We start from the raw sequence: 25,131 nt of genomic DNA, 5'->3' as shown, positions 1-25,131 counted from the left end.
CAAGGCTAGTTGGACGTCAGATCCACCGGCAGACTCATCCAACTCGATTTATGACCTTCCGAATGTTGGAGCGTGTACCTTTACTTGTTTTTTTTATTACTTAGTTAAAAAGTGGAACATGACAAATTTGTCAAACGGTTAGCAACCACAGAAAATTTTAGAAATACTAAATGCAACGAACAAGGATTTAAATCCGAATATTTATTTCATTCTAACAGTTCTATACTTACAATGCTCGTCTCAGCTCGTATTTAAGTGAGCGCTCATTCAGCGCATTGCGCAGGATGATTAACTACATAAGGAGATGAATGATTTTGAATTTATACAGACAAAAGAATATATAAACTAGCAGCTGCACCTTATCAATAGAGGCATTATCGGTGTAATACGCAGCAGGGTCAATATTCATATCACATTTAAAGGTTCATATCTTACCAGTCCGAGATTACTCTGACAAACAGCCGTTGGACTAGTCCGATAATATAAGACTCTGAAGGTTCATATCATTTACATTCAACGTTTTTTATCGGATATTTTTTTTTACTATCAATGCGATAAAAAAAACGTTGAATGTAAATGATATGAACCTTCAGAGTCTTATATTATAGGACTACCGTTGGACATCAGAGTAATCTCGTACTAGTTCCTATCCTAATATCCATGCAATATATACACCAGCGCGTTTTGCACCAATCCATCCGTCCGTCTAATCACCCGATATCATCAAACGTATTTATGCACTTGGTGTCACAAGCATGTGTACCCATCTTAACCTCTAGTTTGTAAGTATTTTAAAGTTCGTAATTACCCCTGCTTTGTAGTAGGTTCACGTTGCATAACTGATTTATTTTTCTGTGCAGTAATGCAGTATTTTGTGAACTGATTTTCGTCTTTTCGTCGTTTTCTTTTGGTAATGAGTTTGAGTTTTCATTCAGACTAATGGTTTACAGTTTTGTCGGATCCTCGGTACAATATAGGTAGAAATATGTGCTTTGAGCAGAACAAGAGATTTTGTATTTAAATATACAATTGATTATTCCTTGAGCAGACTTTTTCACGCAGAGTCAAACTTAATCAAGTATGTGTCCATAATTCACTGATGCCCCACTCACACTATCGTTTTCTAATTTCATTGGATTGTGAAATTAGAAAGATTCTATAATAGAAAACATGTGTGATAAGTGTCAAGTTAATTGGACTTCAACTTCATCAAAAACTACCTTATAGAACAAATAAACTTTAGCCTGAAGAGGGACAGACAGACATATGGACGGATTTGCAAACCAAAAACCACCAGATGCTCCGCAGGGCGCAGCTTTATACGACCGTAGAGGTTGAACCCTGAACAGTTGGGGCAAGTATGGACACAACATTCAATCTGAATCCAGCTCTAAATTTGGAATGTGATGAAATAGTTGACACAGCATAGGTTTCTGACACAGAATGAATGTGTTCTTATGAACTTAATTTTTTTGTTTTCTCTTTGAGCAATTCACTATGCTGTTGAATATTAATCCTCTCAAAAATGTTTGAAGAAATTTCCTTTTTATTTAAGAAATTTCAAAAGAGAAAAATTGACCCCCCCCCACCCAATTTTTTTTTCACATCCCCCTTTCCCTTATTCCAAAACTGATCTCATTTAAATATATCATAAAATATTAAGATGTAAAAAAAAAGCTTGTTATCACTGAATGGTAAAGATTGTTTTAATTTATCAGTTGGTAGTAAAAAGTGAATATACATTGTATATAACATAGATTTAAGTTGATTCTGGACAAAGAAAGATAACTCCAATTAAAAAAGTTCTTGTTATTGCACAATATTGTGCAATTAGATATTTCTTGCTTAATACTATTCTGGACAAAGAAAGATAACTCTAATTAAAAAAAAAATTGCTATTGCACAATATTGTGCAATTAGATAGTTCTTGCTATTGCGCGATACTGTGCAATTGAAGATTTCTTGCTATTGCGCAATACTGTGCAATGGAAAATTTCTTGCTATTGCACAATACTTAATATAATAATTTTAGATCCTGATTTGGACCAACTTGAAAACTGGGCCCATAATCAAAAATCTAAGTACATGTTTGGATTCAGCATATCAAAGAACCCCATTCCTAAACTGTTAGAACCAAAACTCACAAAATTAATTCCAACCTTCCTTTCGTGGTCATAAACCTTGTGTAAAAATTTCATAGATTTCTTTTTACTTTTACAAAAGGTACTGTGCGAAAAACAAGAAAATGCTTATTTGGGCCCTTTTTGGCTCCTAATTTCTAAAATGTTGGGATCAAAACTCCCAAAATCAAACCCAACCTTCCTTTTGTGGTCATTAACCTTGTGTTAAAATTTCATAGATATCTATTCACTTTTTTTCAAGTTGGAGTGCGAAAACTAAAAAGTATTCGGACTACGATGACGCAGACGACGACGCCAACATAATAGCAATATACGATGAATTTTTTTCAAATTTTGCAGTCGTATAATAATGTCCTTAGATGGGGCATTAAAAAAACCTTTACACAAGCAACATTCATCAAATTAAAATCAAATGAACACAATACTAAAGACTTTTCTACAGTAGAATATGTTAATTGATATAAGAAGAATTCTTATTATTTATCTTCAGATTGCATCTTTAAATTAATTTTTATTCATGGAATCATAATTTCAGAAGAATCTTCAGAAAGCTTCTTCTACAGAGTATTTAATGTATGTCTCAATTTAAAAGTCAATATTAAATAAGTTCTATTTTCACTGTGCATGTATGAAAATAACAAATTACTAATAATTAGTTGCTATGATACATTATAAAGTTATGATCAGCTATGATATAACCTAAATATTACAGCATTAAAAATTCATAAAATCTGCAATGGTATGAAAAGGCACTACATCATGGGCGTTATTCATATTCTATTTATGTTATTCTGTGTAAACTATATAGATTAATTGATTGTTGTTTGTTTTAAAAATTCCAGTGACAAATATTGCACACATTTGCCAGGTAAAGCTATTTTGAAGCACAGTGATTCAATAATGAGTGCAAGGATTTGTATAGGATACAACTCTTTGATTAGTGCAAAAAGGCCATGATTTCATATCTAAATTGTTTATCTTGTTCTCATCCTTGATGAGTGTAAAAAGGCCATCATCAGTGATTTGATATTTAAATTATTTATTTTGTGATCGATGACTGAAATCAATTTATTTTTAGTTGTTCTTTGGTATTCTGTAAAACATATAAAACTTAAATGTTCACAAAATTTTGAAATTCAAATATTTATAAGCACTTAAGCCTTTATTGGCATACATATATTCTCAGAATCATGTGCACTACATACATGTATATATATTTTTAAAATAACAGTTATAGATACAACAACAGTAATATAGAACAGATATGTCCATGGGACACAAATTATATCATTATAATATGGAGTGAAAATCAGTTATAGCTTAAGAAAGTATTGGATCTTGATATAGCCTGATTTTGGTAGTGATGCCTTGGAAAATCATTATAGGAACAATTATCTGTGATATATAAATTAACTCCATCAAAGGCTAGGAACAATCATATGAGACATTTTTCAAATAAATAAGGGCATAACTCTAGAATCAGTGCCTGATCCAGAAATTATTATAAGGAGGGGCTTAAACATGCGGTCATAAAACCTTGAGTCAGTTTTTTGTACAACCAATCAAAATGTTGGATTTTATGTTTCAAGCATGATTTTTGTGTTCCAAGCACTGAGCAAAGTTTTATGATTTCAAGCATGATTTTTGTGTTCCAAGCACTGAGCAAAGTTTTATGATTTTAACCCCTGGCCCCACTAAAAAACCCACCATATCGGCCTCTGAGAGTAACAAATATGAAATCGTTCTATGTATAAATATATATAAACTCACCATGTGTTTTGTAAACATAAAAAAAAACATTCCTATGAGTCATGATACTAAAGTTATTGTCCTGAAACCATGATTCATATACATGTAACAGTAAATATATAACTTATCAAGCAGCATAATTCTTCATGACAAAAATTTAAGGTCCTAACAATTTTTCCAAATTTGAATCAAATTGATTATGTGGATGCTTAGATGTTGTCTTTTCCTCTGACAATTCTTGCCCTACTTTTACCAATTTAATAGGTAATATGTGGAAGGATAGGTGAATCCGGTTGGATGTAGAGGGTATATATCCCTCTTTTTTGTAGGTTACTAGAGTATCAGAATGTTAAACATGTAGTTTTGATCAGATGAAAAACATGTCACTCTTTAATTCTGATTAATTTTACAAAATGTTCTTTAAAATTGCAACTTTACATGTTTTACAAAAATGATCGTCATGAGTACATATAAGAGTGTATATTACACTGGTATTCTGGTTAATTTCAAACTTTACATGATTGATCATTAGTCAACTTCTATAAACAATACTTATTTGATATGATGATAAGTTTACTTCCCAACTATTCTGAATGCACTTTGTTAGATGTGCTTGACCTTTAGATTTTGACATTTGTTAAGGGACTTTCCATTTCAATTTTCTTCAGAGTTCAGTATTTTTGATATTTGATTAATTTTTCCATATTGCAATCAGTGTTTTTTAATCTACAACTGTTATTTTGTGAATGGATATATATTTGCTTAAAAATACTTTAACTGATTTAATAGCCTATTTTGAGGTTTTCTGTGTACCAGTATATAATAAAGAATCTCAAAATTCAGGTCAACACCTCACATGGGGAAAACCTCCACATATTGAGATAGTTTGCAGTTCCTTATATTGATGACACTGGGTAAATGGTGACACCTGTTGACAAATCATTGTCATTCGAAAACTGGCCAATGAGAAACATTACATTACAGAAATTGAAGATTTAACACTTGTTGGTCATCCCAACTCTTGTCAAAATGAAAAATAATTTTCACCAGGTAAGAAACTTTGTTTCATGAAGTTTCACTAGTGTTTTGTTGTAAAATAAAGCTTTCACAAGGGAGACAACTTTTAGGGAGAAAGAAGAAGAGAGGGAAGAACAGATAATAGATATGGGAGATGGGAGAAGCTTATCCTTTTTCCACCACAATGAAATAAAGATTGCTGTGTAGAACCTGATCAGAAACAACTTCAATGGACTCTTTCATATACAGCAGTACAGTCCCAATTTACTAATACCTTGAATAAACTATGTATGTCCTTTTGTCATACTTCAAAGTTAAGTATTCCAAACATTGCACTAAATGTACTAGAAATCATTTTAAGTGTCTCTGTCTGACTAATTATATTTTGACAGTACTGTTTATTAGCTTCTACTTCATTAGATAATCTGTTTTCGTACATCTGAAAAATATATAAATAAATCTAATTGGTGTGTGAGATATTTATTTTTTTTGGCTTTATGCTCATGAATATGCATCCTGTTCACAATTAGTATATCTTTTAAAAGTTTTTTACTGTGTGGATACAACTACCATAATGGACTATTTCCCCCTTGAAGCTAGTAAGTTGACACGTGCATGATTTGAATAATATATCTGTTTATAAATCTAGTAGTGTTTATAGGCAATGGTAATATTGACTTTATGACGGTTTTGGCTGTTCTGTTCAATACCCTTATGATTTAAATTCTGTCAGACCATACCAAGTCAACACTTTGGTTTTTTTTGGTAAAATGCCATCAAGAAAACACATTTTGTCTATTACCCACATCCATTTCTGCTTCAATCACTTCCAGATCCATATTTACACTGGCGACTGCTCAAATATTGCTAGGTATTACCTTACATGCCAACAGAGTTTAATTAATTTATTTTATTGACACTTTGCAGTCCAGCAGTTTTCTCCTTCTTAGTTAAGTAAGCGCAATGTACAGACTTCGATTTCAAACATCTGCATTAGAATCTCATAAATATAAGTGTTTATATAGAGAAAAAAATCTTATCAAACTCTATATTTGCTTGTAAGCACTGACGGGTTAAGATTGCTTTAACATATCAAAATTAAACATTGCATTGTATAAAGCTTTGGTTGTAGTTGAGTCAACTATAACTATTGACAAAGGAAGATAACTCCAATTTTGAAAATTACTTACACAATGTCATCTTTGATATTTTACTTTTAATTTGGAATGGAGATATATGATTCCTGCACATTGCACAAATTAAGTAATATTAGTGACAGGTATGCACTTGCAGGTGATAGGTATCAGTTTGTAACATAAATATCTCAACATTCTTTTTCAAAGATAAACTTCTGCAAATTTTCATGGATAGGATATGTATAGAATGTTATGAGCAATGCACTATATTTTGTGTAAATCAAAAGTATTGATGTCAGGTCAGTTCCATAGAATTTTTTGTAATCTTTAACCAAAAAATCCAAATTACTATACAGTGTTTCTTTTATCTTGAATAGTAAACTAAACTAAGCTCAAATTATGTTTGTAAGCAAACCTTACCTTAAATGCTTCAATTTGTTTGTAAAGAGAGGCATTTTCTTCTCTTGCTAATTTTACTGTATGCCTTAACCTAGATATCTCTATTTCTCGTTCTACAAAGAAGGAAAAAGTAAATGTTTATTGGTTATAGAAATTGTTGCATATATGGTATATTTCAATTAAATTCCTATTTCATTTTACTATGAGGAACTTGTTGCTACTACAGAAAAAAAGAAGTTTCTAAAGGAGTATGTTTTATATGGAATCTTCTTTCAGCTTGTAATTCCAAATTAAGTTTTAATGGCTATTATCACAATAAGTCATAATTAAAAAGTATATTTTACCCTACAGGATTATAAAATAAATAACAATTGATGTAACTTTCCATCTACTTATCACAATAAAAAAATACTGTACCAAATTTTACTATTGTAGTGACAACCTGATTTTAACTTCTCATGATAGAAGGTAAATTTGGCCTTGTTATGATCCTGTAATTTACTAAAAATACTTCAATGTTTCATAAATGTACAAAGATTTAACAATTTATTTAGAAGATTAGAGATAGTTTGCAATATACATGTATTTCAATTAAGATACATTTTGGCACTCAATCATACTTTCAACTAATTTCACATCCACAGAAATTATAAAATCCTATATAAATATACTGTGGATTCATTTATTATCATGGATACCAATTTTTCGTTGATTTAATAAAAATAGAAGTTTGGTGTATACTTTTTCTCATTAATTGTAAAAAGTTTACATAGAAACATATGATAAATTGTTTTTTATTTCATCAAACATTTTAGTTTGTAGTTTCCTTTACTCTCAAAATGCATGAAAATTGATATCCCATGAAAATTTATGAATCCATTGTATCTAAAGACAATAATACCATGATTTTGAGCCCTAAAAGAATTTATAAATCCCTGAATATCCACAGGTCCATCGGACATAGTCTGTTCACTATCAGAATCTTCTGTATCAAAATGTTCAGCTTCTTTTTGTTTATTTTTTTCAGTTGATTGTCTTCTAATCTCCCCCGATATATTTTGCAGGTGTAGTCGACCAAACATATGTTCTTTCTTATTATGAGCACTTGTAAAATACATATCACAGATTTCACAGAATAAACAGTTCATTTCTTCCTGTGAAATAATAAAACAATATATTGTTGATATGAGGGTTTACAATAAAGACACAGCTACATAACAACACACAAAACTATCACATGTGTCCCTATCACATGTATCCCTATCACATGTATATATTCAGTGAATCACATGTGTCCCTATCACATGTATATGTTCAGTGAATCACATGTGTCCCTATCACATGTATATGTTCAGTGAATCACATGTGTCCCTATCACATGTATATGTTCAGTGTTTCACATGTGTCCCTATCACATGTATATGTTCAGTGAATCACATATGTCCCTATCACATGTATATGTTCAGTGAATCACATGTGTCCCAATCACCTGTATATGTTCAGTGAATCACGTGTGCCCCTATCACATGTATATGTTCAGTGAACCACATGTGTCCCTATCACATGTATATGTTCAGTGAATCACAAACCCAAATTTGGCACATGTTAAAAAATCTTCATATCGTAATGAACATTATTTTTTGTACATGTACTAAATTTCAAGCTGATGTGACCTCAATTTCATCTTGAACTACCTTTAATAACACTTTGACATGACACAGGACATATGTGTGTATTGGGGGGATAACATTCATTACTCCCCCTATAGTACACAAGTTTAAAATAGTGAATATAGAATATAGTGCAAAGTAATTAGAACCTTATGTGCCCTGTATTTTATGTTCTATGTTTATGACATAAACATGTCAACTCTTGTATATGGGCTTTGCCACTAAAAGGCACACAACACAAAGTAATTTTGACTTCTTAGTTTGATTCTTACAAAACAAAAAGTAAATTTATAAGCATTCACAATAAAAAAAAAAGTGTCTTCTTCATCTACAAATAATCCCAGTGTAGACAAAGTGTAAATAAAAGGGTATCTATCAAAGAATTACCAACAACAAAATTAAACATATTGGCTTCAATGGGTATAATCTAGTCAACATGGTGAACAACCTACAACTAATTGAAAAACAAAGTTTGCCTCTAAAAAAACAAGTCTATTACTATATATGAACAACAAACTAAAAATCTATAAAAAATATGTTTTACTGCAGAGAGTATTGAACTTTATCAACTGAAATTTTTTAGTAGTTTTAAAAATGTTATCTTAGTTGTTTCTCCTTGTTTAGGAAAGATGAAAAAAAATCAGACAAAAAATTAAACTAATACATGCAAGTAAATATAAAAGTCTTAGGATCTTCTAACAGCACAAAACTAAATGTATTTAATTCAATGAGTCTTAAATTCATTCATGCCAGTATATATATAGAGATTCTGAAAGATCTGCAAACAGTAGGAAATATATTGCATAGAATTTATTTTTTCTACACAAAAGTTAGCTGTGTGAGAAACAATATGTATTTCAAAATGCTAAATCTAATAAACGTATTTTCACTTTTGGTATTTAGCTGAATTTTGTCTCCAAATGACCTTAGATAGCCTCCTAATAACCTGTTGATGTCAAGCAACACTCACTTTAAGTTGTGACATCAAATATTTTAAATTATGATGTCAATGTTTACGGGAACCTGTGTGATTTCAAGTAATGGCGGACAAATTTGCATACAAGTGTAAATACGTCTGTTCACTTGTTTTTAAACTGCTTAAACTCTACCTTAATCATTGCCTGTACCAAGTCAGTAATATGACAGTTTTTATCCATTTCTTTGATGTGATTGAGCTTTGATGTTGCCATTTGATTAGGGACTTTTGTACTTTTTTACTTGTTTCAAAACTGTTTTAACCCTACCTCAATAGAACTTTTGGTACTGCCTTCCAGTTCTCCTTCATGCAATCCATTTTCTACAAAAAAATATGTGATAGAAAAACCCTTTTGGAAAGTTTCTAAATCTATTTATTAACAAAATAGTTAAGCAATTTAGGGTCATAACTGCTGAATAGCAAAAGTAATATATATATCATCAGTTTATTTTTAAAAAGCATTGATCAAATTGATTGAAAAATGTAGCTTAACTTGTCAGCTGCCAAATCCCAGTAATGTCTAAATTAGAAATTTCTCAGTCCATGGCAACAACCCAATATCAAAGTAATATGTATAAGTAAAAGAATCTAATAAACAAAACCTCAGACACCCTCAAGTAAGGTGTCTTCAATAGCATGTAAATTTACTTTCATTTTTTTACCTTTATAATTGACAAATCATTTTCTCAATGATAAGTTAAGTACTTTTAAATATAGAGAAAAATCTGGCTACAATAACTTATCAAAGCTTCTTAAGATATGGTTATGGATAGAAATAAACTGTTGTTTTATATAAGTCTTAGAATCTTTTATTATGTCATGCATTACCACTAGCTTTCCTTTTCTTCTTCATCACATTTTTATAAGCATCAGATTCTTTGAAAATTTTCATTTCCTCAATATACTTTTTCTTCAGTTCATCTGCTTCATCTAGATATTTCTACAAAATCATTCAAAAGTGTAACAAAATTGATCCATTTCAAACTTTTATTACATACATGCATGCATCACACTTTGTCCAGAGAGTAAAATTATCCATTTCAAGCTTTAATTACATACATGTATGCACCTAAACTCGGCCTAGAGAGTAAAATTATCCATTTCATGAACAAAAAGGTATTAAGATTGTAAAATGAACGTCTGCAATAAGGCACCATGCTCATAAAGGGTACACATTTCTTCTCCCTTTATCTACCCCTTTTCCAAGTTTTAACAAATTGCATACCGGCAATTTAAAAAAAATATCCAGCTGGACACCAGAGTAACATGAAAGACAAATTTTCAGTTTAGACCTACCGATTAATGGATAGATAGACAACTTGAATATGAAAACCCACTCTATGAAGAAAAAAAAACAATGTAGAAATTTTACAAGACTCATAGTTGAAAAGAAATTAATCATTCACAAATTTTACAAGGAATCACTAGAAATCTAAATATTTACAAACTAAGCCATAAAAGCTGCTTTTTAACTGTTTGATCCTGTTCTATTTATAAGATTGACAGCCATGTTGGTTGGTTCAACTGTTTGATCCTGTTCTATTTATAAGAATGACAGCCATGTTGGTAGGTTTAACTGTTTGATCCTGTTTTATTTATAAGAATGACAGCCACGTTGGTAGGTTTAGTAACAGTGTAACAGCATTTGATATAATTTTATAACTAAAATAACCTAAAAGGATTGTGTTCAAGTTCCTTTTGTCATTTGGTTTGAATAAGGATATTTTTTAAAAAGTCCAAAAAACAATGAGGAAACAAGAAAAGAATAAATATGATTTTGTAACACTATGACAATGTTACTTAGTTAAAATACCTGTTTCTTGTCTAAGTCTAAAGCAGTCCATTCATGACCTAACAACTTAGTTACTTGTGAAAATGGTACTTCTGGATGTTCTTCTTTTATTTCCAGTCTTCTTTGCATTGCAAACAGCACATAACTACAAAAATAGTAATACAGAATAGTAAAACTAAATTTTTTAATAAACGTAGTATACAAAAAATAAAACAAAAATATTTTCAAAATTAACTAGACCATCTGTAAAATCCATGAGTAACTAGAAATGTGAGTAACCACACAAAGGGTTACATCTCACCCTACAATACTATAAGTATAATGAAGTAAGTAAATGCAATTATCTCCCCTGTAACATGTGAGTCAGTGTTTATATTTCTTTATGCTTATTCTCAGTAAACTGTTTAAAAAGAGTTTTGCTGATAAGACCCATGGTCAGACAGAGAGATGGGTGATTCTTACTGGTATATATTGGAGAATGGTGTAAAAATACATAATGAAAGACAACATATTTTAAATTTAGCTTAACTTGGTACTTATGTACAATGTATTAGCTTTAAACTAGTTTTCTGAATACATTGTACCAAAGATTTCCCTTTTCAGAATAGCTTACAACTTTGAACACTAGCTAATAGTTGTACAAGACAGTTTAAATTACCCAGTTGGAGGTGCTTTTGGAGTAATAAAATCAGGGACTTCTTTCCTTCTTTTTCCTTTTGGCCATCCACCTTTCTTTTTCTGAAAATAGAAAAAGAATAAAATTTACATACAAAGTTTTCTATAAGAACACCAGAAACCCTACTTAACTGATTTTTTACTTTAAGTTAGTATAATTTGGAGGAAAATTCCAACAACAGCAAATATATACACCATTAAGAAAATGTACTTCTCACTTTTTTTTATTTTTCCTGAACTGTTTATGAATTAGAAGAACAGAGCACATCTTGAGTTATTTATTTGATGAGTCATACCTAATCTTCAAGATTAAATCTTGATGTGCATTTTTTTTGCAACTATATGAGGACCATACATTTTTACTAAAAAATCTCTTGTGTAAAAATTAAGTATAGAATAGTCATCTGCTGATTGATATGTGTATGTTTGGACAACACAGGTGTGGCCTCATCTATCCATATACAATAAAAAATCTATGTTTTAATTCTGTTTAATAATCATATATAACAGTCTCTCATAGTTCTCTTAAGAATGGCACATGCATTCTAAATTTTTGTATTGTGTACTTAATATTATATTGTGTTTATACTTGTATGTATGTGGTGAGACTATAATAAACTACTGAATCTGAATCTGAATCTGCAATTATTGGAATAAATATCTTACTACAGGTCCCTCCTGCTTCTTCATTCCATTTTGAAGATTTGTTGTGTTAGTCAGTTGATTCTGTTGTATAAGATGTCCTCCATCTAAACTGTCCTCACAAACATTATCTACATGTGTTGTACTATAAACATGATTAACATGTTCCTCATCTATTTCTGATGGGGTCACTTGTTGAAAAATACCTGAAATATTGAAGCTTATCTTTAAAATAGTGTAAAATAAGTAATGTTTGATAGAACACTCACTACAATTAGACTTATACTTGAAAATCATGAATAAAGCAAGAATATAAAGCATGGCCTATAATCCTAACAGTTGGTGGTATGAGTCTGTGACAACAGTGTTATGCAATTGACCGTTTCAAAATCCTAAGGACTATGGGTAATTTCATTGTTCGTACCTCAAAATGAAAAAAATGTCATGTCATAATACATTGGTTGTTTTTCTATTGTCTATGATATTTTTAAACAATTGCTACGTTTTGGTGTATAATTTTAAAAATATTACCCAGAATGCATTAGATTCTGGAAAGGTGAATTCCTGTTTAAGTTTTCTGGATATTGCAAATGTTTAAGTTTTTAACACTTCATAATAATTGCAGACAAAAAGACAGTAGTGTATTAAAGCTTAAAGCTGAAATATGATGGTTACAAATATCTTTTCACAGGCAGCATGTAGCCATTAGTACTATATTTCTAACCTTCAAATCTACAAAATATTGAAGATGACATCTTTGAAAATGAAGTAGCTATTTTTCTAGTTGTGTGACTTTTAATAGTTAACACAATATTTAGTTTTTCTAACTGCTAACAAACTTAACTAAAATGTAGAATATCCTTATGGTTGTCCTTTACAAATACAAAATTTAGATGGCCTAGTATTAAAAGATTACACAAAAATGACAAAACAATAGTGGATTGCTGTTTAAAAGACCAAAAAAGTTAAAATATATTTTTGTGCAACAGTCAAAGGAATGCATTTGTGTTTTGGAATATTTTTTTCCAAGGCAAACAAACAATCATTTACCTGGAATCGCTATTGTTGACTGTACTAGTTGTGTCCCTGGAAGTTCTGTAGCATTGCTGTAGTTGCAAGAAACACCATTAAGATCAGCAGTTAACTGTACATTTCTGTAAAATAGCAATTTATTCAAAATTATATTACAATCTTCAAAAAATTATTAACATCAGCTGAATAAAATAATTAGAATAACATAAATCAGTGTTTTGATTATTATGATATTCCAAATAATGTAAAGCAGATTAATTTCTAAATTTATAATAATACTTATATACATGAATGTAGTTACCTAGAAGAAGTATCTACTAAAACTATTCCAAGACAATTCTGTGGCAGTGAATATTGTGTTGAAGATGTCGGCAAAATTCCAACAATTGGAATTTCTGGTTTGTCATGTTCATTTAAACATACAAGACTTTCTTCACCATCCTGAAGTTCCGTCAAACTAGTTTCCATTATATTCAACAAGCATTCTTTATTACCCTGCAATGATAAAACTATTATTCAATGTTTTTTTCAGAAGATTTACTTATAATCATTTGTCCTACCACATTCCAAAAGCAGTTCAAATGAAGGAAGCAACCATAGGCACTTGTTTCTATCCATGATAAGGTTAACTTTTCCTATAAATAGAAGAAAGTGTAACATTTTTGACGCCTTTTGCACCCTATAATGCAAAAAAAACTCCCTTGTATGAATTGACAATTTTGTTCATACATGTGTATCAACTTTTTTTAAAGATCTCACTTAGCTGAACATTTTTGCTGTTACAGTTTTTCTTTATCTACATTTGTATAACAGTATATAAGATAATAACCAAAAAATGCAAAATTTCATTAAAATTATCAATTCAGTCATGTCAGGAGTAGCAACTCATTATTGGGTGTTTAGATTCATCTGAAAATTGAGAGCTGATATACATGTAACTTACATGTAACTTATAATCAACATTTTCTACCCATGTTATTCTTTGTTTTTGAGATAAAAGACAATACTAAGTTCTATTTTAGCCATGGTTTATGTTTGTTGATGGATCAAAACTTCTGATACAATTATTAACTAGATACCTTTAGGTACATTCAGTTAAAGTTGAAGGTTTTTGCCCCAGTACATTGTACATGTTGATGACATGTAGTTTTAGAGGAGATGATTCTTGAAATATTTGAAGATTTTTTTTCAAGGCATATACACATGTATATGATTTGGATGAAATTTAAAAAAAACAGATGCTCCGCAGGGCGTAGCTTTATATGACCGCAGAGGTTGTACCCTGAACGGTTGGGGCAAGTATGGACACAACATTCAAGCTGGATTCAGCTCTAAATTTGGATTGTGATTAAATAGTTGACACAGCATAGGTTTCTGACACAGAATGAATGTGTTCTAATGAACTTAAAATTTTTGTTTTCTCTTAGAGCAATTCACTATGCTGTTGAATATTAATCCTCTCAAAAAAATGTTTGAAGAAATTTTCTTTTTATTTATGAAATTTCAAATGACAAAAATTGAACCCAATTTTTTAATCACATCCCCCTTTCCCTTATTCCAAAACTAATCTCAATTAAAATATTCTAATGGAGTTTGCAACAATTACTACTCATTTAAATACATCATAAAATATTAAGACGTAAAAAAACTGCTTGTTATCACTGAATGGTAAAGATTATTCAAATTTATCAGTTGGTAGTAAAAAGTGAATATACATTGTATATTGTATATAACAAAGATTTAAGTTGATTCTGGACAAAGAAAGATAACTCCAATAAAAAAAAAAATCTTGCAATAAGATATTTCTTGCTTACTATTCTGGACAAAGAAAGATAACTCTAATTAAATAAAAAATTTGCTATTTCACAATATTGTGAAATTAGATATTTCTTGCCATTGCACAATACTGTGCAATTGAAAAGACTTGCTATTGCACAATACTTAATGTAATAATTTTAGATCCTGATTTGGACTAACTTGAAAACTGGGCCCATAATCAAAAATCTAAGTACATGTACATGTTTAGATTCAGCATATCAAAGAGGCCCAAGAATTTAATTTTTGTTAAAATCAAACTTAGTTTAATTTTGGACCCTTTGGACCTTAATGTAGGCCAATTTGAAAACGGGACCAAAAATGAAGAATCTACATACACAGTTAGATTTGGCATATCAAAGAACCCCATTTATTCAATTTTTGATGAAATCAAATAAAGTTTAATTTTGGACCCAGATTTGGACCAACTTGAAAACTGGGCCAATAATCAAGAACCTAAGTACATTTTTAGATTCAACATATCAAAGAACCCAACCGATTCATTTTTTGTCAAAATCAAACTTAGTTTAATTTTGGACCCTTTGGACCTTAATGTAGACCAATTTGAAAACATGACCAAAAGTTAAGAATCTACATAAACAGTTAGATTCGGCATATCAAAGAACCCCAATTATTCAATTTTGATGAAATCAAACAAAGTTTAATTTTGGACCCTTTGGGCCCCTAATTCCTAAACTGTTGGGACCAAAACTCCCAAAATCAAAAGCCAACCTTCCTTTTATGGTCATAAACCTTGTGTTTAAATTTCATAGATTTCTATTTACTTATACTAACGTTATGGTGCGAAAACCAAGAAAAATGCTTATTTGGGTCCCTTTTTGGCCCCTAATTCCTAAACTGTTGGGACCTTAACTCCCAAAATCAATACCAACCTTTCTTTTGTGGTCATAAACATTGTGTTTAAATTTCATTGATTTCTATTTACTTAAACTAAAGTTATTGTGCAAAAACCAAGAATAATGCTTATTTGGGCCCTTTTTTGGCCCCTAATTCCTAAACTTTTGAAACCAAAACTCCCAAAATCAATCCCAACCTTTCTGTTGTGGTCATAAACCTTGTGTCAAAATTTCATAGATTTCTATTAACTTAAACTAAAGTATAGTGCGAAAACCAAGAAAATGCTTATTTGGGCCCTTTTTGGCCCCTTATTCCTAAAATGATGGGACCAAAACTCCCAAAATCAATACCAACCTTCCTTTTATGGTCATAAACCTTGTGTTAAAATTTCATAGATTTCTATTCACTTTTACTAAAGTTAGAGTGTGAAAACTAAAAGTATTCGGACAACGACGACGACTCCGACGACGACGCCAACGTGATAGCAATATTTGCGGTCGTATAAAAACCAGGTCATTTGGTCAAGGAATGCATATCACTTAACTGGACCAAACCAATAATGGCAATTCTAACTTTGTCCAGCGACCTTGAGAATGGGGGTGGTCGAATATGCGCACCAAACCATGGCAGTATAATCAGTCCGTTGATTGTGGCCATTACCTGGCAGAAGAAGCAGAAGACTGCATTTATGATATCTAGATCAAATCTAACCTCTATTATCATGAGTACTCAAAGACAAACAATGCTTCAAACTTCTCATCCAAAAAATGTTTCTCAAATATAGACAACCTGTTACCAAAATGATAACACTTACGAAAGGAATTTACTGCATATTAATTTTGTGATTTATAATCATGACTATTCTTTTAATTTTTACCTTAAAGATATACATGTTATAATATCATGAATATTGACCATTTTCTAGTGCAATGCAGTGCTTTTTTAGAATGAATTTTGCAGGTTGACTGACCCAAGGTTAATTGTCCAAATGACATAATTGAACATTTGACTAACTCTTATGTAACAACATGTGAAATTTTAATTTGGGAATGTATGAGAGCTAATGCACTAATCATAGTACATAATGCTTGTTTAATACTAATCAGGTTGCAAAATGGAAGGTAATAAAAACTCATACAAGCACCATAATGGGTATTCTTTACTTTGTCTGTAGTTTATTAACTATAAAAGATCTATGGGAATGCCTTGAAATATATACAATGCCCTGAAGAATAATTATGATAAAATAAATAAAATGAAAAATGTAAATAAAACCTTTTCAGACAATTAGCATACTATTTCAAATGCAAACAAATATTTCAGATGAATTAAAAGAAAAACAGGACATGTGTCCGTTTAAATTGCCTTTCTTAAAAAAATGAAAAAGTGTTGAACTTTTTCTATCAACAAAGAAGGAAATATATATACAAAATACTTTACAGCCAAAAAAAATCATCTGCTTTCTTGAAACCGGAAGTATTCTTTCTAATTCTGGTTTTTGAAACAAGTACGGAAAAAGTGCGAACAAGTTTCCGAAAACTTAGCTTTTCAAGTTATTCCAAGAATCACACCTTATTCATTATCAAAGTGTGCTGCATATGAAACGAATGATACAGGTCAGATTCTTCTTTACAATATATCAAAATATAGCCTTTATTCTATTGCAATAGCAATCGGAATTCCACACGTACACGATTTTTGGACAACGATAAGCAGGTTATCAGGCTCTACTGAACTATTTTAATGGATTTAACAAAGCCCAAACTTCTATTGTAATTTTAAGTGATTTTGAAACAGCTTATGACAGTGCCTGGAGAGAGGGTCTGTGGCAAAGTTGTACAATTATGGCATCAAAGGAACAATGTGGATATGGATAAATGCCTTCTCGGTCATCGAGGACCGTCATGAACCAGATTGCTGCAAGTGTGCAGATGATGTAACTATTTGGCATTCAAATTCAGATCCAAAAGTCTTAGAAGAAAAATTGCAAAAAGACCTTAATCAAGTTCTAAAATGGAGCAAGGATTGGATAATTTTTTTATTATGCTCGCAGCATTTGGCGATCCAGCGAATCATGTCATCTTGACAAATTGAACTAAATTCAGAGAAAAGTGTTAGCAATGTGTTAAGATTTACCATCTCACTCATCTCTTGGGGCATTAGAATAGGAGAGGGGCACATTTATGTTCCCGTTGGAATATCGACAGTCTGTTGAAAAATACGTCCTCCAAACGTAACAAATATGTTGTCAATCAAGAAATCAAACATCTTGATGATGTCAGTTCCGAGAATTTTTTACATATTCAAGTGAATGACTATTAAAAGCGTATGATAATATCGTTGCTGTATATGTTTTTTCATTTGAGTACATTTATCTTGATGGTAAGCCCTCAACTAATCCTTCTCCCAACTAGCTCTCGATCTAGATCTAGATATACTGTGTCATTTTGAGATCTGATCGGTCTGTATATTATGCTACCATTTGCGAATAGCATAAGCTTATATTACTTTGTTTGCCATTTGATAAGGGTCTTTGAATTGTAAGTAAAGTCAATAATAATCAAATCGGTCTTAATGTTTTTGTTGTCTGTTTCTAATCATTCTTCTATAGCGGAAAGTAGTTGAGTTTCACACGACCGCGAATTTCGGAAGCCATGTTGGAGATCATAGACGATGTTATTTATTTCAAGATGATCCATTAAATGCTGTGTATATCTATGTGTTCGATTAACTTACAACGCATGAAAATTGATGAATTAAATGAAATGACACCCATTATCATATTAACATTGATAGCCGTTTATAGGGTGTGTGAATCTTACTCAGGCAAAGTTGGCTTTAGAGGAATTTGGCTATTCATTTTAGGTATTTTTGACATATATCGCTCTTCAACGATTTTCGGTACTTTTCAATTTTTGACTTGAGCGTTCCTGATGAAGGTAAATCCAGAAATGCGCTTCGGACACAAGAAATTATCAAACGTGTTGTTTTAATATCTTATGAGGCAACTGAACCACGTGTGATAATGTAGTGAAATACGAGCAGTTATTTCTACAACACTGTTCACGATCCTGTAGAACATTACTACTCTGTTCCCTGGCTCTTCTGTGTTTCAGTGATTCCTAACCTAGTTTTTGATTCATATTTGTGACACAGCCATATGTCCCTTATGTAGTAATTCCCTGTAACAAATCACGCAGCCTGGCGTTGTACATTTTCTAGTTTTTGGATTTGCGTCAATAATTGGACCTGCAATGACAATATCCATCTCCGAATCAGTGTTCAGCTCATCTAGTTTCTTCAAGAATTTCGTGACCACGGCTCTATTTCCAGCTCGAATAGACTTGACTCTCGACGAATCCGTCTTTTATCCTGGTCACGGCACCAATCTCATGATCATATTATCAGAGTTTAATTGTAGTTTGCGTTGTGTTTTGAAGTTAGAAAGAGACGTCTATACAAATGGATGATTTAATGCCGGAATGATGACGTTAATATACAGCAACCATGACGTTACATATATATATATAGAGCGGTAACGCGTATAGGTACATGTATGAATCCCGCCTAGGTACTTTACACTTGGGACGCTTTCAAGGGTATTACCATGAAGATAGCAGTCAAACTTGACCTGGTTGCGTTTCTTGCAGGTGTGTATGGCGGTATTTCTGTGAATCGAATGCCATCTACCAAGCTTTTAACATTTCTCTAGTTGAGTTAAATCCGTTTTTCAGTTTGATGGAATCGCTAATAGACCAAATAGGTTGATAACTCTGGTAATCATCAGCAAGTTGTTTTACACTGGATTTGACAGTTTCCGAGGGGTCGTTTAGAACATTTGTAAACGAGAGAAGATAGCAGGTTGTACTCGAAAACAGATGATCTATCATATGTCAAGTCTAGAGTTCCTGATAGCAGCGTTCAGACATATGCATGAACTATTCCTGATCTGCTTTTTATCTAAAACGGAACGTAAAGAATACCAAAGTCTTGCATTTCCATGTTCTTGATTGTCCCAACTCCGCCGTAATAGCTGAGGCACATTCCGAGCCCCACTTTGCCTGGCAACATGGCGTTGTCATATATTTTTCGACTTATGAGTTTAAATGTCCCTTTGGTATCTTTCAGAGTTCCATTTCCGATAAATCTTATCTCGTTCTGCAGTTATTTGCACCTATCCTGCATGGGTCGGGAGTCTAGTGTTCAGTGGTTCTCGTTTGTTGATGTGATTCATGGATATTTCTCGTCTTTGTTAGATTAAACCGTTGGTTTTATCGTTTTGATGGTTTTACGCTTGTCATTTGTAAAGCCTTTTATAGCTTGCAGTTCGTTTTGAAGACTTTACTTTAACCTATAATGGTTTACCTTTTATAAATTGTGACTTGGATGGAGAGTTGTCTCATTAATACTCATACCACATTTTCATATATCTAATTGATGCGTTTCATCTCTATCGGCACTGTGGATCCTATAGGTAAAGCTCATTTCAACTACTATTGTCACCTTCTAACCCATCTGATGCAATCGTATACTTGTACATAACATATTTACAAAATAAACTGTCCTCCGTTGTATAATATAATTTATAATTGATCTTTTTGTAAGACACTTCCCGTATCTTTACATTTCTTGTAAACGTCGAACGTGATCCATGTCTTGATCGCGTCCCTCCTCGCACCCTAGCTTGGACCTCTCATACTGTTTTGGCCATTTTTGCACCCGTTTTTCACCTACCTTGAACGCATAAATTTTGAGTCTGAGCCAGGCGAACGTACTTGATCGATGATTGGCCCTACGCTGATGTCACTCCTCAAACCACACTGTTTTCTTCCATGTGATTTTTATGCCAGCTTTCCATACCTATAACTAATACTTCGGTTTGAATAAGTAGCACTGCCTTCCCTCGTCAATGTTTTGGTCAAAGTATAAAAGTCAGTTAACACGATCAAAGCTTTTTGATAGTGTAAACCTGCATCAAAATAAATCTTTGACAGATTTCTACAAACTTTTAGTGCAATATATCTTCATTCTATTTTTCTGAACACTTTGATTGAATTAAATTGAAACTGACCACACAGAATCAAGGTAATCAAATGCACATGATAAATATAACGGATAACCTACATATTCGAACAAAATAACAAGAATTACAACAAATCTTTGATAATGGTTTTACGTAATGATTTCAAAGTTTGATTTGTCATTTATGGTGACAGGGACAAAAGAAACGTTTTATGTTGAAGACATTTTGGAATATTTATGAGTAGTATTTACGATAACAAGCTATAGGACAAAAAGGAAAAAAACAAGATCCAGACAAAAAGCTTCATATGTACATGAACGTTAGCGGTATTTTCTTTGATGGATTTTGCTATTATTGTATGTCCTTTTTGTCATATAGCTCTTCAACAGTTTCGGTTCCTTAATATGCTTGGGAAAACTTTCTGCTTTGAGCGTGGACAATGCAGGTAAATCCAGAAAACAGCTTCAGACACAAATGATATATATACATTTTATCATTCTTAGCATTTTCTACAGTTTGTTTATTTTACATTCCATGATTCAAGAATCTCTAGATTCAAATACTAGTAGCGTGTTGATGCTTTCCAGAGTAGACGAGTTTGAAGAAGTGATCTTGGGTTTCTACGTGTGGAATGCATCCAATTGCTTTTCAAAGATGGCCTCTCCCCCCACGGGAAATAGGGCTTTGTAGCCTGTTAAAACACTTTTGTTCACTGTTCACTGGCTGGACTTGAACTCTTTGCTTGGCAATTTCCTTGGTTTTTCATACTTGTCTGATTGACAATCATACCAAATAAAATCTCCAGACTTTGAAACGTAACTTTCATTGTCCTGAGTTTGTTCGCCTGCTTTATGATAGTGTTCAGTTCAAAAGTTTTGGTTGGTCATTGTGATCGTCGTGGTGCACATGCGAGTACATGAGATCAACTTTGAAAGTATACCTATGATCATATTCGCGAAAATTTTAAGAGTTATTTAATCGCCAACAAGTCAATGTTGTTGGTGTTGGTGTTCATGTACTTCAGATAGGTAATATGCATTTTGTTGTTCCTCGTATGTATTTTTTAATGGCATTTGCTTACCTTTGCAATTCCATATTGAAAGCCCCTCTATGGCCAAAACCATCGAACAATTATAATCCCAACCAAATCTCACACTCTGTTGAAATCTGCCATCAATGTGTGATTTTCAAAGGTACACATAACATAGTTCGAAATGAAAGTTCAATGATTATATCTTTTTTTTCTATTTGGACATGCAGGCTACTAATATTTATATATATAATCAGATTAATCTAAACGACTTCGGCCATGTTGTGCTTCATGCTGCTGTGGTCATCCAAAATAATTGTTGGGTCAATTATAGACCAGTCTTTTTTGAATCACCAGCCTAGTAGTCAACATTTCGGTGTTGACATGAATATCAATAATGTGGTCATCTTTGTAAATTTTCTGTATATAAAACCTTGAAATATTCTACAAAATAAGGATTTTCTTATCTCAGATATAGATTACTTTAGTCGTATTTGGCACAACTTTATGAAATTTTGGATCCTGAATGCACTTCAACTTTGTTTTCTGTGTGGCTTTATAAATATTTTGATATGAGCGTAACTGATGAGTCTTATGTAGACGAAACGCTCGTCTGGCGTTCTAAATTATAATCCTGGTACCTTTGATAAATTTTTGCTTCATATCTGAGATTTGTCTAAGCTTAAGTCTGATAGATCTCATCACCTGACATAAGGTCTGCAATAAACTGTTCCCTGTTCCTGGTAAAGGCATCTTTTCCTTCACATTCGATATTGTTCATATACTGGTAAAGTGTCAACAAAGGATTATGGTCGCTTTGCAAAGTGCATATGCATGTCGTATATATGTAGTCATTGCAGAAAGTTTGTATTGTTTGTTGTCATTTCTTTGGAAAACTTTGTTTCCATTACTCTAAGGTCGACCCAGCTATTAAACCAGGTTTAATCCACCATTTTCTACATTAGGCAGGAATATGACAGTTGTTATTCATTCATAGATTTGTTTCAGCTTTTGGTTTTTCCTTTTGATTTAAGATAAATGTGGATCGATAATTTCTATTTGCGGAAGATACGCGTTTCTTTCCGCCTGGGAATTTCCTCGGAGTTGGGTATTTTTGTAATTTGATTTATTGGTAAGTCCTCTTTCATCAGTGTAGGTTGAGCGTTCTTGTCCTACTGATTCCAATGAATTTGAAGACTGTCCAGTTAATCCATCTCGAAATGCGACACGATCTTCTCCAGTTTATGTCTGTCGACGACCTCTATCAAGGCGACAGCTCTGCCATTCTCTAGTTTGGATTTCCTTATGTTGTTCAACTCTGGGTCCAGTTACTAACAATCGTATTTCTGTATTAACCTTACCTTTGTTAGTGTATGTGTCTGGTTTTCTGGCGTACATCATGTACTGGAAACAGTTGATAAAGTAACTGTGGACCGATAGCGATTGGTTTGAAAGTTGCATATAATTCCAACATTACAAGTAATTCATGACCTAGTCACAAGTCATTCTCTCAGGCTGTATTTGAAACGGAAAGGGTGGTTACTAGTATTTTAAAAAGGTAAAATGCCACTGTGACCCGATTTGGAGAAGGAACAATTGATATGATGCTATGTAGGGTCTTATACAATTTGAAAAATGGCAGTACTGAATCCTCTTGCAATTTGTAAACTGAACTACACATGATACTAGTTAAGGAGTGTCCATTGATATAAATCAATGTGTCGTATAGACTATATCTCAATTTGTCGTATACACTATATCTCAATTTGTCGTATACACTATATATCTCAACTTGTCGTATACACTATATCTCAATTTGTCGTATACACTATATCACATGTTTTCGTTATAAAAATGCAAGGTATTAATATAAATACATTTAAGTGTACCATGCGTCGGTATTCTCAAAATGGCACGTCATATCAACAGAGATATATCTAAGTCTAATTCGGGAGGTCATATTCTGGGAAAAGGCGGACAGAGTCGTGTTTACAACGAGTGATACATAACTGCATCACCTGTGAAATAGATATTCTGTTGATTAAGTGCGGATTTTGCCATTTTTTTTAGCATTTTGATCAGAAGCTACTAATGCATGCAAGGGGTCATATATATCCTTTGCTTTTTATTTCTTTTGGGTGTTAATAATTGTACCATATAAACGTTAAATTCAGATAGTTGTATGTGTTTTTAGCAAAACTCAATTTCAAAAGGGGGCACGTTCTAATTTAAGCTACATGTTTATCTATTGATAATGTAGTTCAGAAATAAAATTCAGAAATATACACAACTTAAGGAGTAACTCTAGACTATCCACGAGATAGTTTTCCAAAGATATTTTGTGCTGATAGAAGTGATTCATATTCCTAGTGGTCCGTCTATTAAAAAATCAAGAGAAACATCAATTTCTTTAGTCAGTAGTGATGTTATGTCTCGATGTTGTCGTACCTACATTTGTTTGTGGTCTACATTTTTCTATCCGCATTATTCGTTGCTCCATCAAGACTTTTATGCGTAAACGTTGTTGTGCTCGTTCAATGTTTCAAACTGAACTGAACTAAACTGAAAAATGCACTGCATGCGAACTGAATGACTTCAAATTGAGCTTATAAATCCAGTTCTGAATTCTTTCTCACTAAAGTCGTACACCTCTGATCCAGATCTTAAATATTTAGGGAGCTATATTATTACATGTCTAAATGTTAGACGAAATGTTAATTAATGTATGTAATAACAATGATAATTGTAATGAATGTATGGTTCTGATCCTGCTTGTAATTAAATGTATGTGATTTTTTTTATAGAATGAAGATAATAACATATGTCTGAACTTTTATTAATGTTTCATTTTAGTATATAAAAATGTTTTTTTCTGTTATAAATCATGATGTATTGTTTTATATGTACATTTTATGCTGCCCATCAAGGGCCCTTGATTGGAATAATAAATATTCTTATTCTTATTCTTAGTTCTTCTAATGGAGCACAAAAGCCGGCAATGTAAAGGCCTCATACTTGATCTTTGTTTTTGTTTATTTTGTCTTTTTCATGTTTTACCCCCTTTACTCGGTCGCTTTACTGCTTATTTCATTAGCAAGGTCTTGAACGTTCATGAAAAAACCTGAAATGATAGTTAATAATATAATCTGTGAAATAAAGAAAAATGCTTGTTTCGT

At 32.0% G+C, this 25,131-nt stretch overlaps 1 protein-coding gene across 2 annotated transcripts; it reads right to left on the bottom strand.

Annotated features, from left to right (window-relative positions):
* Positions 1-2,639: 2,639 nt before the first annotated feature.
* Positions 2,640-17,379, bottom strand: LOC134716127 (high mobility group protein 20A-like). 2 transcript variants are annotated; one of them, XM_063578913.1, is made up of 11 exons: positions 17,343-17,379; positions 13,531-13,724; positions 13,248-13,351; positions 12,222-12,403; positions 11,539-11,618; positions 10,902-11,025; positions 9,917-10,028; positions 9,357-9,409; positions 7,344-7,596; positions 6,464-6,555; positions 2,640-5,346 (listed from the first exon to the last, which is right to left on the bottom strand). In XM_063578913.1, exons 2-11 carry the CDS (start codon positions 13,695-13,697, stop codon positions 5,209-5,211), a joined length of 1,305 nt encoding a protein of 434 aa, XP_063434983.1. In that variant the 5' UTR covers positions 13,698-13,724; positions 17,343-17,379; the 3' UTR covers positions 2,640-5,208. The 2 variants fall into 2 exon arrangements, with proteins under 2 accessions (XP_063434983.1, XP_063434982.1); XM_063578912.1 differs by having other exon boundaries at positions 17,268-17,376.
* Between the last annotated feature and the right edge of the window lie 7,752 nt (positions 17,380-25,131).

This window comes from Mytilus trossulus, chromosome 4, assembly GCF_036588685.1.
Source record: "Mytilus trossulus isolate FHL-02 chromosome 4, PNRI_Mtr1.1.1.hap1, whole genome shotgun sequence".
Lineage (NCBI taxonomy): Eukaryota > Metazoa > Mollusca > Bivalvia > Mytilida > Mytilidae > Mytilus > Mytilus trossulus.
Note: the sequence above shows the minus strand (reverse complement) of the source record. Positions and strands in the feature narration are given on the sequence as shown.